Genomic DNA, 14,737 nt, shown 5'->3' on the forward strand with positions numbered 1-14,737 from the left:
GAGTTGACTCTGTAGGCAGAGGTTGATGAGAGAATCTGTAGTCACTCGACAGAGAGAGAGGGAGATGAGGGGCGGAGTGGAAAAGAGGGGATGGCAGGTCGCAGGTTGGCTCAGCACCAACAGAACACAGAGAGGCAGAAAGGAGCATGGCGTTTTCCCTGTCCATCCTCCAGTAGCAGGAGGCTCAGCAGCAGGAACATCTGCTGTCGAAACACAATGACTCCAACACCCCAGAATTGTGAGTAGTGGGGAAGGTTGGGTGACATCAGGTTGTCAGATAGCCAACCAGTGCTTGAGCTGAAATAGAAAATAGTGAATTTGATAAAGCCTCATTGCCAATGCAGTATGGAGCATCATTAGAGGTCACATTCATTCATAGTTTTCCATTCTGGTCATCACTCTGTCTACCTCCACTATACCTCTCTGTTTTCCAGCCCTTACAGATGTAGAACCTTAAACACACTACAAGTTTGCATTTCCTGCTGTGCAAGAAAATTGTCAGGAACAAAAGAGTGATCAAATTGAGTTTTAAAAATGTTTCTAAAGTTTGTCATTTTCACTTTAAAATGTCAGACTTAATTTGCCATAATGAAAAATATATCAACCCCTACAAAAATGTCCATTCATTATAATACACATAATAATTCAAATGTCCTGTTGCTGCAGGATTATTTTCCTGCTCTAGCACACTGGCTCAAATTAAGATCCAACATCTGTACTCACCGTGAACTGTCTGATGGTAGCTCCCTCCGCCACCAGATGATGTTCGTGTTCTGGTGTGATGCAGTAGGCTATCCTCTAAAAAATAAACCATTACAGTACATTATATCACATAACTCATACCTTACAATAAACACATAGTCTTACACTGCATAAAACAGAATCCAAAGAGTTTAGATGCACATTGTCCCAAGCACAAGAGATATGATCTTGAAGCTTGTAATAAACTAGCGCTTTAATGTATGGTCACAGTTTATTCTAAAGATCCACCATTTCTTCTATAGAGAAGGAACTTCGAGATAGCTGAAATATGTCGAACAGCGTTCTGATTCTGATGTGATCAGGCTGGACTGGATGTACACTGTACTGTAGTGTGTACTGCATGACCTCTGATGTCTCTTCCAGATTGCCCCCATCCTCATATCTGACTGAGTGCACTTGGTGTGATAACAGTATGATAGACTGTGATCTCAGCTGGAGGAAAAGCATGGGAGATAGTCATGGAAGGAGTCTAAACACTGCCAGGATATCAGAAGGAAATGCCACGAGGAGTGAGTAGGAAAACACAAGGTAACACTGTTTACTGCTCAGGAAGATAATCAAAGCTGTGGAATGTTGTTTTTATGATTGTACTGTACACTGTTCAGGCTTTGAACCCTCAAGATCTCTAACCAGCGTCCCAAAAGTACTGACATCATCAACCATCAACCATTGAAAAGGCTAAAAGCTAAATGCCTGCCATTGATCTAAGATTATCTTTGCATAAAATAAACACATACTATCCCAGGGGGGCAACCCTGGTTGAAATTACGTCATAATCTGGTTATAAGGATGGCATTTAAACCAGTTTTGACCGCTGGGATACAGATAAGAGGTTGCTATTTACCACAGCTTTCAAGCTACATGACTTCAAGCTACAGTACATACTGTACCTGCCAACATTAACACACTACATGTTAAAACCTCTTAAGGATTGGACCCTTTTTCGCCTAAAATTATATACCCAAATCTAACTGCCTGTAGCTCAGAACCTGAAGCAAGGATATGCATATTCTAGATACCATTTTTTTTATTTTTTTTATTTAACTAGGCTAGTCAGTTAACAAATTCTTATTTACAATGACGGCCAACCCCGGCCAAACCCTGACAATGCTGGGCCAATTGTGCACCGCCCTATGGGACTCCCAATCACGGCCGGTTGTGATATAGCCTGGAATCAAACCAGGGTCTGTAGTGACGCCTCTAGCACTGAGATGCAGTGCTTTAGACCGCTGCGCCACTCGGGAGCCATTTGAAAGGAAACACTTTGAAGTTTGTGGAAATGTGAAATTAATGTTGGAGAATATAACACATTAGATCTGGTAAAAGATAATACAAACAAAAAAACATGCGTTTTCTATTTATTTTTTGGTTCCATAATCTTTGAGATGCAAGAGAAAGGCCATACATTAAGATAGTAGCCTATGTGTCATTTAGATTGTGTCCACAAGATGGCAGCAGTGTGTGTGTAACGTTTCAGACTGATCCAGAGAAGATTTACCTCACTACACAACATTTTGCATCAATTCTGCCAGGAGTTTGCCCAAATGTGCCGAATTGGTCAATTTATACATTTTCAAGTACATAACTATAGAGAACATACAAAAATGCTATGGAAATAAAAAATTGATCATTAGCTCCCCTACAGAAAAGACACATCTAGATGGCCCTGCAGGGTGGGTGTGGAGCCAGAGACAGCAGTGGGGTCAAACTGTAGAACCCAGTTCCTACATTTGAATATCAAAATCGATTTTTTCAAACAAAACTACACTACATTTGTGACCCGATTCAGGAAACTAGGCGTATTTCGCAAGTCACGACCTCACAGGGGAGCTGTTTGAACGTCCAAAATATTTTTTTTGAAAAATGCGTTTTTTGGCAGAAATGCCTTTTCAAACGTGAACTTTCATGTGCCTTAATATCAAACTTGTATGCCATCTGTAAATATTAATACAATTGTTAAATTACGAGCCTAGTTGGTTTAGCCACAGAAAAAGTGAGCAACCTTCCCATTAGTCATGATTTACTTGAGATAATGAGTGGGCTGGACATGCCGAGAGTTGGATTTGGATTGGTCTACCATATAGCCCACGTCTGTCTATTGGAGCTGGTCAGTATGTTTAGGTAATCGTGTCGATCGCTGCTTTTTTTTAAAAATGTATCGTGTTGTATATTTGTAAGTCGCTCTGGATAAGAGCGTCTGCTAAATGACTTAAATGTAAATGTAAATGTAAAACTGAATAAACCTAATGTCAAGTTAAAGTGTACTGTTAGCTAGCTAACATTAGCTGGCTGGCTCGCTAGATAACGATATGTGTACGCTCTCCACTTTCTGGAAGACCGAGTTTTGAAATCAGTGGAATTCGAGCATGATAGCTAAGGAGATAGAGAAAACACCAGTCTGGATTACACTGTCAAACTAAGGCAACCATTCATGGCATCAGACAGGAGACACGTCCAACCATGATGTATACTGGTAAGATTTTCAGATATTACACGTTTCTAATTTTGATAGAAAGTGAGCTGTTAGCTAGCTAACGTTAGCTGGCTGGGTCGCTAGCTAACGTTAAGTGTATGAGCTTATTCTTCGTATCTCAGACACATTTGCTTGACTAGTTATAGCCATAGAACCTGGTTGGTTAGCTACCTGCAGATTCATGCAGGGTAGTAACGTCATGAGTTGTGATTATGGTCCATTGTTTAGCTTGCTAGCTAGCTAGCTACATATCTTAACAAAAGACCCCACTCTAATTTTGACAAAGTATTTTCATTTCAAGTTAAAGTGTACTGTTAGCTAGCTAGCTAACGTTCGCTGGCTGGCTTGCTAACTAACGTTACATCATGCGTTGGGATTCATTGTATACCTAGCTAGCTATCTAGCTACATTTCTTAACAAAAGACTCTCATCTTAGTGTGCCAGAGCGCAGAATAGTTGATGCATTTTTGAACGCTTCACACCTGTTGAATATGTCCGGTGTCAGCAAACATCGGCAACAAAGCGTATTTCAATTGTTGCCAGCAGCACAGTTACAGTCATCAACGCTCTGGATAACATGAAAAAAACCTAACCAGCTCTGCTATGGGGGAGTAAAATGGTCAGTGTGGGGTGTTCTCGCATTATGTGTCTGGAAGTAGCTAGCCAATGTTAGCCAGTTAGCTTGGGTGCTTGACTGTAGTTGTGAGGGCAGAGCTTTCGTAACAATCCTACTTATTGGCCAGAGCGTCCAGTGTGCACTCTGAACGCAAAACCACAGATAGAGCAATAGGGCGAGTAATGTTCAATGAGCTGTTCTCTCTCTCAGATGTCTGGAAGTAGTTGGCAAGTTAGTACAGAACGCACGGATCAACCCTTAAAGATATTGGTGGGGCTTAGGCTTAAGAGGGTGTGAACAATGTTGAATGGGTGTAGACAAAGAAGGGCTCTCCAATAGTAGCACCAAAACATTGAAAGACGGTTTTCTCAAAAGTGAGTTTACAAGTTGAACAACTTTCAAAGCAAATTTACTTTCCCATTGTTTCCTCAAATGCAGTGTATGATATAACATTTTGTAGCTCTAAATCTCTACTTTTATCCAATGTAAAAAAAAGAAATTCAAATGTTGCTACATAAGACCGAATCCAGGTGGTGAGTCACATTTTATCTCTGGGACCCTCAGGATGACAAATCAGAGCAAGATTACTGAATGTAAGTACATTATTTACCTTCAGAGGTGACTGTCTCAAACCAGTGTTTTGTTGTTGTGCATTATCCTCAAACAATAGAATGGTATTTTATTTCTATAACAGCTACTGTAAATTGGACACTGCAGTTAGATTAACAAGAATTTAAGCTTTCTGCCCATATAAGATATGTCTATGTCCCGGAAAGTTGGCTGTTGTATACGTTTTCTAGTCACATTATCGCATATGACCAACAACCTTCCCGGTATAGGGACACCGATCCCGTAGAAGTTTTAATGTTTTTTCATGTATGTAAATTGTAAAGTCTTTTGTCTGTAATGTCTTTTATGTTATATGTCGGACCCCAGTAAGACTAGCTGTCGCCATTGGCGTTGGCTAATGGGCATCCTAATAAATCAAATCAAATCGATCTAAGGTTATCTTTACATTATATAAACAACAGCTATGCAGATGAGAGGGATTTGTTTTTCCACAGACCTGTTTGAATGTCCCTGGCATACTGAGGAACTTGTAGATGGCGTAGATGGGCACAAACATCATGGAGGACAGAGCTACGCCCCAGCCAATCACATTGGACCATGAAGGAAAGACATAGTCATCATAACTCAGGCCCGTGGACGTCACGATGCTGGCTATCACCACGACCTGGGGAGAGGAGAGAAACAACAGAACAGATAGCTAGGTCATCATACAAACTGAGGACAGGAGAAACAACAGAACAGATCGCTAGGTCACCATATAAACTGAGGACAGGAGAAACAACAGAATGGTTAGCTAGGTCACCATATAAACTGAGGACAGGAGAAACAACAGAACGGCTAGCTAGGTCACCATATAAACTGAGGACAGGAGAAACAACAGAACAGATCGCTAGGTCACCATATAAACTGAGGACAGGAGAAACAACAGAATGGTTAGCTAGGTCACCATATAAACTGGGGACAGGAGAAACAACAGAACAGATCGCTAGGTCACCATACACACAGAGGACAGGAGAAACAACAGAACAGATCGCTAGGTCATCATACAAACTGAGGACAGGAGAAACAACAGAACAGATCGCTAGGTCATCATACACACAGAGGACAGGAGAAACAACAGAACAGATCGCTAGGTCATCATACAAACTGGGGACAGGAGAAACAACAGAACAGATCGCTAGGTCACCATACACACAGAGGACAGGAGAAACAACAGAACAGATCGCTAGGTCATCATACAAACTGAGGACAGGAGAAACAACAGAACAGATCGCTAGGTCACCATACACACAGAGGACAGGAGAAACAACAGAACAGATCGCTAGGTCACCATACAAACTGAGGACAGGAGAAACAACAGAACAGATCGCTAGGTCACCATACACACAGAGGACAGGAGAAACAACAGAATGGTTAGCTAGGTCATCATATAAACTGAGGACAGGAGAAACAACAGAACAGATCGCTAGGTCATCATACAAACTGAGGACAGGAGAAACAACAGAATGGTTAGCTAGGTCATCATATAAACTGAGGACAGGAGAAACAACAGAACAGATCGCTAGGTCATCATACAAACTGAGGACAGGAGAAACAACAGAATGGTTAGCTAGGTCATCATATAAACTGAGGACAGGAGAAACAACAGAATGGTTAGCTAGGTCATCATATAAACTGAGGACAGGAGAAACAACAGAATGGTTAGCTAGGTCATCATACAAACTGAGGACAGGAGAAACAACAGAATGGTTAGCTAGGTCATCATATAAACTGAGGACAGGAGAAACAACAGAACAGATAGCTAGGTCATCATACAAACTGAGGACAGGAGAAACAACAGAATGGTTAGCTAGGTCATCATATAAACTGAGGACAGGAGAAACAACAGAATGGTTAGCTAGGTCATCATACAAACTGAGGACAGGAGAAACAACAGAACAGATAGCTAGGTCATCATACAAACTGAGGACAGGAGAAACAACAGAATGGTTAGCTAGGTCATCATATAAACTGAGGACAGGAGAAACAACAGAATGGTTAGCTAGGTCATCATATAAACTGAGGACAGGAGAAACAACAGAATGGTTAGCTAGGTCACCATATAAACTGGGGACAGGAGAAACAACAGAATGGTTAGCTAGGTCACCATATAAACTGAGGACAGGAGAAACAACAGAATGGTTAGCTAGGTCACCATATAAACTGAGGACAGGAGAAACAACAGAATGGTTAGCTAGGTCACCATATAAACTGAGGACAGGAGAAACAACAGAACGGTTAGCTAGGTCACCATATAAACTGAGGACAGGAGAAACAACAGAACAGATAGCTAGGTCACCATATAAACTGAGGACAGGATAAACAACAGAACGGTTAGCTAGGTCACCATATAAACTGAGGACAGGAGAAACAACAGAACAGTTCGCTAGGTCACCATATAAACAGAGGACAGGAGAAACAACAGAACGGCTAGCTAGGTCACCATATAAACTGAGGACAGGAGAAACAACAGAACAGATAGCTAGGTCACCATATAAACTGAGGACAGGATAAACAACAGAACGGCTAGCTAGGTCACCATATAAACTGAGGACAGGAGAAACAACAGAACAGTTCGCTAGGTCACCATATAAACAGAGGACAGGAGAAACAACAGAACGGCTAGCTAGGTCACCATATAAACTGAGGACAGGAGAAACAACAGAACAGTTCGCTAGGTCACCATATAAACAGAGGACAGGAGAAACAACAGAACGGCTAGCTAGGTCACCATATAAACAGAGGACAGGAGAAACAACAGATCTGCTAGGTCTTGATGCTGGCTATCACCACAAAGTAAGGAAAGGAGAAAAAACAACAGAGTGGTTATAATATTCCCAACGAGACATCATACAGAGCTTCTGTAGAAATAACGAATACTCCTCCTCCACTCCGCCACTGTTCATTTTGACAAAATAATGTAAGCATTGCAGAGATGAAATTGAGTTGAATAGAACAGACTAGGGCATGGTCGCTCCCTCTGGGGTTTGAACATACTGTAGTAGACTTTCACTGTAAGTACTCTGGTTCACCAGGCTGCTGTAGACTAGAGACTGGAGGCCCATCACCACTGAACTGTAGCTCTGTAGCTTTGTAACTGTTGCCCCAGAGAGCAGCAAACATCACTAGTAGTTATAATACAACACTGGAAGGTCAGGGAAGTGTCTCTTCCTCATCTCCAACTGAATATCAAAGGCCAACAACATTCTTCTATGTCCTTCTTCTACAAATGCCATCTACGCAACAGCCAAAGTTGCATGCTATCTTCCTGATATTAGCTGTTTCTGCCTTGCTTCTGGAGGTAAGGCTAGCAGAACTATGGTAGCATACACTACACATTAAAACTAAACACTGATAGCTCTCCTCAGACATAAGGTTTAAAGATCATGGTGATATATTGGCTTACAATCTAATCTACCTCTTTTCCTGGCTTTCAACCTTCCTCTGCTCTTTTTATTTCCTGTTTGCCATATAAAACATATAAACTTCCCATATGGAAGGAAGACTATTGACTTATGACTGATTATAATCAATGTAAAAGCATTAAGGGAATAACATAATTTCCCACCAAGACAAATAATTTGCTTTTGGTAATCCTTATCTATACAAACCCATACAGTATCTGTGCTTCATTGACATAGCATATTTCTAATATTATAAAATATAGAGACCTACACATCCTTAACTAATTACCAGTGCACTGAACATTCTGTAAATCAATAAGTTGTAGTTCAATCAATCAAATGTATTTATAAAGCCCTTTTTACATCATCCGATATCTCAAAGTGCTATACAGAAACCCAGCCTAAAACCCCAAACAGCAAGCAAAGCAGATGTAGAAGCACGGTGGCTAGGAAAAACTCCCTAGAAAGGCAGGAACCTAGGAAGAAACCTAGAGAGGAACCAGGCTCTCAAGGGGGCCCAGTCCTCTTCTGGCTGTGCTGGGTTGAGATTATAACAGTATGGCCAAGATGTTCAAACATAGTTATATTGTAGTTGAATCAGTTTTCATGGTGAGTTCATGTGATGCTAATCTATTCCTGGAGATACAGTACTTCTAACATGGAGGCGAACAACCTTTAAAAAAATATAACAGGAAAACATATTTCCTGTGGCAAATATTACTTATATTACAAATTGCTGGCACATAATAGGAGTTTAAAAAGACTATAGTACAGTATATGGCAGCCAGTAACAATTAAGTTGTGAATTTCCTAATGTTGTGAATTTCCTAATTTAAGCACAATGACATAGATCATGATTCCTACAGTATGTTTAATACCTTAGGCTTGTGTCAGGTACTTTGCCCTCCCATCCCCAACCCCAGCACCATGCCAAAGGCTTCCACCCCACCCCTGTCCCCCAACCAGCCCTTTCTTGCCCCCCGGGGGTCTTACCAGTAGGAAGGTGGGGCTGACAAACTTCCAGCACAGCCTCCAGTAGAGACCTGGCTTGAAGCCCATCATGCGCTCGATATCCTCACTGAAGCGGTCCACGCCTGGAGAGGAAACACAGGGCAGAAGACCAGGGCATGAACTCACGCACACAGAACCAGACCCATAAACCCACTGCAGACCTGGGTTCAAATAGTACTTGTTTCCTTACAAACACTGAAGCTGAGCTTGATTGATTGAGCTTGCCCGGTGCAATACAACCAATAGTCCCGAAAGTAGAAACCCTGCCCATCTGGCACTACGGGAAGGTTGATTCAAACACTCAACGTACTTGAAAGAAAACAAGTACTATTTGCACCCAGGTCAGACCCACACTCCGCTTTGCTTCTGATGTCTCAAGTTCACAGGAGAACTAACGCTCCTCTCATCAATTTCCATACATAACAGGTGGAGCATTGGCTGAGAAAGAGCTTCATGGCACACAACTTCAATTTCTTGTATAATTATGAGTTCACACAGCAGTAAAAATGCAACTCAATGATATCTGTTTCATAAAAGTCTCTGAGCCTTCCAATTATGTTATATTATAATTTCACACAGGGTTAAGTCTGCCTATAAGGAGATGGACTGTGTCCCAAACGGCACTATATAGTGCACTACTTTTGACTAAAAGTAGTACACTATATAGGGAATATGGTGCCATTCGGTACACAACCATGATGTTTCTATAGCTTGGGCATACTGTTTCTTTATCAGGGCAGCCCAGGCCTGTTAACATCTACAAGAAGACCCTCTCCGTTTATCTCCTCCCTACAACAGCTCAGCATCTGAGGTGCTCTGTCTGTCTCACCTCCTCATGAGGTTCAGTTTCAACAGTTAATGCTGATTATAAATCATGGTGTACATTCATGGGCTGTAGTTTAAAGATAAAGCACAATTCATCTTGTCGACGTACAGTATTATCTCTGTGCAATACATAAAACACTAAACAGAATGCATACAACTGTTCACACACCATATAATCATTCACTACTCTCCCTCACGCAGAGGAGAGGAGTATTGGGAGAGATGGAGATCTATTAGTGAAGAGAGGCAGTCTAGAAGATAAGAGGAGGGAGGGAGTGTATGGAGAAATGGAAAGAGGAGTATTGGGAGAGATGGAGAAAGGGGGTTAACAGTGGAGGTCTAAGGAAGGGAAGCACGGTGTCTCTACACTGCCAGTAAAGGTCAGGTGTAGCTGCAGGGCCTGGGTAGTGAAGATGCCATGGAGTTAGGGAGGTTGAGAGAGCCCAGCGGAGGAGAGGGCAGGCCAGGAGAGGGCAACTGTGGGCAGGGGGTGATGGAGGGTGGGGTGATGGAGGGATGGACAGAACAAAGGGCTGGGCTCTAATGAACAACAGAAGAGGATGAGGAAAGGTACAGTAGATAAGCAGGTTCACCACAGTAAGAAGTCAGCATTAGTATGTGCCTCTGTACTAGGCTAAGGGGGACCGATTATACATACCGTAGAACCAGGACACCCCAATGGCCTCAATCAGCACCCCAAACAAGATGGAGGTCCCCGCCGCGTAGTTATCCAACAAAGTCAGCACATATATACCTCCCTGACAGACAGAGAGAGAGAGACAGATACAGAGACACAATGACAAAAGGTTGTTGCAGATGTTACTGAGGGCAACCTGGCTGCAGTTAACTACTGTGAGCTGACAAGGATAAGCATGAAACAAAGCTTATCCAGTCAGTCAATAACAATACTTCACATGGTTGGACAGGGCTTTCCCTTTTCTGTCTTTGCTGTGACTGATCCACCTAAATCACAGAGGCACACTCTATCTTGTGTCTCTTTGGTTTGATTTATGCAATCATATGACAACTATGGAAATCATATGTGACTCAGAGGAACAGGAAGTGACCTCACATTAGTGACGCAGAAGAGCGCGACAAGGAAGGTTCCGAATGCCGTGGCGAAGGTGAACAGCTTCCTGTTCCTCTTCAGGATCTTGAAGTCGTCCGACAGTCCTGTGATGACTGCCTCCATACCGCCCATCTAGAAGACAGACAGACAGACAGACAGACAGACAGACAGACAGACAGACAGACAGACAGACAGACAGACAGACAGACAGACAGACAGACAGACAGACAGACAGACAGACAGACAGACAGACAGACAGACAGACAGACAGACAGACAGACAGACATTAGGATGATTCAGTGGCACAAACACATTAACCGTAGTGCCTACAGCAGCAATGTAACAGAATCACACAAAGTCTTCGCACCCAAACAGAATACCTTTGGCCTAGAATATAAATGATCAGACCTAGCTTTCTTAGTGCAGTGCTACATTGGGCATGACTACTACTGTAAAATAAAATGTTCCCCTACTGTGGAATTTCCTTTCTCTCTTCATTTACAGTAAACGATCACCTTGTGTAACTGAGAAATTGAATGAGGAAAAATGTAAATCTCTGTGAACAAAGTTTTCCTGTGTTTCAGGTTGCGGTGCATGTGATTTTCCACCTCATGCTTCATGGTTATTGGGTAACAGTCAAAACAACTGCCTTCCCACACTGCCTCTAGTCTAGACAATACCTAGAGCACTCACTGCAACCATGGGAAAGTAGAATAATGCAGAGAGAGACAGAGCGAGGGACAGCGAGAGGGACAGAGAGAGACAGAGAAAGAGAAAGACAGAGAGAGGGACAGCGAGAGAAAGAGAGAGACAGAGAAATAGAGAGACAGAGAGAGGGACAGATAGAGAGAGAGAGAGAGAGAGAGAGAGAGAGAGAGAGAGAGAGAGAGGGAGAGACAGAGAGAGAGAGAGACAGAGAGAGAGAGACAGGGAGAGAGAGAGAGAGAGAGAGGGAGAGAGAGAGAGAGAGACAGGGAGAGAGAAAGAGGGAGAGAGAGAGAGAGAGAGACAGGGAGAAACAGAGAGAGAGAGAGACAGAGAGAGAGCGAGACAGGGAGAGACAGAAAGAGAGAGAGACAGAGAGAGAGAGACAGGGAGAGAGAGAGAGAGACAGGGAGAGAGAGAGAGACAGAGAGAGAGCGAGACAGGGAGAGACAGAAAGAGAGAGAGACAGAGAGAGACAGAAGAGGGAGAGAGAAGAGAGAGAGAGAGAAACAGAGAGACAGAGACAGCGAGACAGATATAGATAGATAGACTGGAGGAGATTACATAGTATTCTAATCTTCACATACTATAAATCCACTAGATAGATCAGATAAACCCACCATAAGATAGAAACAAAAGGTCAGTGCCCTGTGGTGGGACATAGCATGCAGTCATTCAAGAGACAGAGCGAGAGAGACAGAGCGAGGGACAGCGAGAGGGACAGAGAGAGACAGAGAAAGAGAAAGACAGAGAGAGGGACAGAGGGAGAAAGAGAGAGACAGAGAAAGAGAGAGACAGAGAGAGGGACAGATAGAGAGAGAGAGAGAGGGAGAGACAGAGAGAGAGAGAGACAGAGAGAGAGCGAGACAGGGAGAGACAGAAAGAGAGAGAGACAGAGAGAGAGAGACAGGGAGAGAGAGAGAGAGGGAGAGGGAGAGAGAGAGACAGGGAGAGAGAAAGAGGGAGAGAGAGAGAGAGAGAGACAGGGAGAGACAGAGAGAGAGAGAGACAGGGAGAGACAGAAAGTTAGAGAGACAGAGAGAGAGAGACAGGGAGAGAGAGAGAGAGACAGGGAGAGACAGAGAGAGAGAGAGACAGATAGAGAGCGAGACAGGGAGAGACAGAAAGAGAGAGAGACAGAGAGAGCAAGACAGGGAGAGAGAGACAGAGAGAGAAAGAAGAGGGAGAGAGAAGAGAGAGAGAGAGAGAGAGAAACAGAGAGACAGAGACAGCGAGACAGATATAGATAGATAGACTGGAGGAGATTACATAGTATTCTAATCTTCACATACTATAAATCCACTAGATAGATCAGATAAACCCATCATAAGATAGAAACAAAAGGTCAGTGCCCTGTGGTGGGACATAGCATGCAGTCATTCAACCCTGAGGAGGGCCAGTAACTCACAGAGCTGTCGATGCCCAGAGTCAGCAGCATGATGAAGAATACTATGGCCCAGAAGGTAGATCCAGGCAGGGTGGAGATGGCCTCAGGATAGATGATGAACACCAGTCCTGCACCTGCACTCACACAAAGATACACAGATAGAGACACTTGTGATAGGACATACCAGAGCCAACTGATTACCATCAGTCTATAAAACGGTGCCTTGTTTGGTGGGATGATGAAATAAAACAGTAAATTGTTGGGTGGGATGTTGATGTATAACTTCCTTGTCCTGAGCTTGACCCTGTCCACAAGGTCGTTTTAGAGGAAATAAGAGATGATTTAACAATGGAAAGGAAAGTGAAAGAAGGAGGAGCGGATGGAGAAAGACAGAAGTGAGGACACAAGATGACAAAGAAATGACAGACAGCTAGAGACAGTGGAAAGTAGAAGACAGAAGAACTAGAAAGCAAAGCAGATTTTTAACAGATCCCATTCTTTTTGTATGTCTGCCAACCCCTCTCCACAGCAGGCCAGTATTTATGTGACTTCTTGGAAACTGTTTCCCTTAAAAAAAACTGTTTGAAATGTTCTCTGGTATTTCAATTCCATCTGAACCCCAGAGCCTCTCAGCTACTGTTGCAATCAATTATATTAAAAGCATTGCACGTTGCTGCTCATTCTTAAAGGGATGATTCACCCATTTTGAATGTTACATCATTTTTGTGCATCACTGAGCGATGTTTGATCGATTCCCGGGATCATTTCATGTTTTCATGTGTATCTGAGCTATTGCCGTACAAGCAGGCAGAAATACAGCCGGTATGATGACTTTTGCATCACTTGTCATACCAGCTGTATTTCTGCCTGCTTGAATGGCAGTAGCTCAGATATACATGAAAACATGAAATCGCTTACAGATGCACAAAAAAGATATAACATTCAAAATGGGTGAATTTTTTCTTTAAGTTGTTTGATTTAGTGAGCAGTAACAGTAAGCTTGAGGAATGTTTAGTTCCATGATGAATTGATATGTTTTGACTGGGTTTGAAACTCTCTAAATGGTGTGTAGATGACTGACTGTTGGGTGTTGTCAGAATCCTGTCCTCCCTTAGAGCAGGTGACTCCCCTCGCTCTTCTCAGGGTCAGACAGGGACTGTTCATGTGTTGAGTCTGTCCTAGCTGAGTCATAGCCTGGGTGGATCCACCATACAAACACAGCACTCTGGGGGCTGGCCAGGGAAAAGAGAATACTGTGGGTAGCCTGCGATATAGCCTTATACTGTATGTTTCCTAATAAGGCATGTCTATCTTCCTATCTTTTTCTTTGTGTTTTATGAGGTATCTATGCTGTGGACAGTTTGGTCATAAATCTGGTTCTAAATGAAGTTGGGTGTGTTGTTGGAGTGTGTGTGGTCTGGGTGTGTTACGCATGTCATCCTCCTGTGTGTGTACATGTGTGTATGTGTGTATGTGTGTGTGTGTGTGTGTGTGTGTGTGTGTGTGTGTGTGTGTGTGTGTGTGTGTGTGTGTGTGTGTGTGTGTGTGTGTGTGTGTGTGTGTGTGTGTGTGTGTGTGTGTGTGTGTGTGTGTGTGTGTGTATGCGTGCATGCATGCATATCTAGTAGGGTTCCTTTCACCTTCGGTGGCCACGTCCTCTATCCTGACTCCGTGTTTGTAGGCCATGTAGCCGAGCACAGAGAAGATGGCAAACCCTGAAAAGAAGCTGGTGACACAGTTCACTGTGCTGGTCAGGATAGCATCCCTGTTGGGAAGAGAACACACACACATAAAACATGTTTAGAAAAATAAAGCTACCATGATAGTACCAGGACAGGTTTTAGAACAATAATAAACCCACCATATTAACACTTCG

The 14,737-nt window shown here is 43.0% G+C and overlaps 1 protein-coding gene across 1 annotated transcript in view; it reads right to left on the minus strand.

The window, feature by feature from the left end:
* Positions 1-247: 247 nt before the first annotated feature.
* The window catches only part of LOC120039803 (sodium-dependent noradrenaline transporter-like), a 69,089-nt gene continuing 54,599 nt past the window's right edge, over positions 248-14,737 (minus strand). The window contains exons 7-14 of the mRNA XM_038985178.1: positions 14,502-14,626; positions 12,883-12,995; positions 10,773-10,901; positions 10,359-10,458; positions 8,858-8,958; positions 4,918-5,085; positions 724-798; positions 248-297 (exon numbers count right to left, since the gene is read on the minus strand). Coding sequence (XP_038841106.1) covers positions 274-297; positions 724-798; positions 4,918-5,085; positions 8,858-8,958; positions 10,359-10,458; positions 10,773-10,901; positions 12,883-12,995; positions 14,502-14,626 — 835 coding nt within the window. The 3' untranslated portion in view covers positions 248-273. The remainder of the gene's footprint in view (positions 298-723; positions 799-4,917; positions 5,086-8,857; positions 8,959-10,358; positions 10,459-10,772; positions 10,902-12,882; positions 12,996-14,501; positions 14,627-14,737) is intronic.

This window comes from Salvelinus namaycush, unplaced genomic scaffold (assembly GCF_016432855.1).
Source record: "Salvelinus namaycush isolate Seneca unplaced genomic scaffold, SaNama_1.0 Scaffold300, whole genome shotgun sequence".
Lineage (NCBI taxonomy): Eukaryota > Metazoa > Chordata > Actinopteri > Salmoniformes > Salmonidae > Salvelinus > Salvelinus namaycush.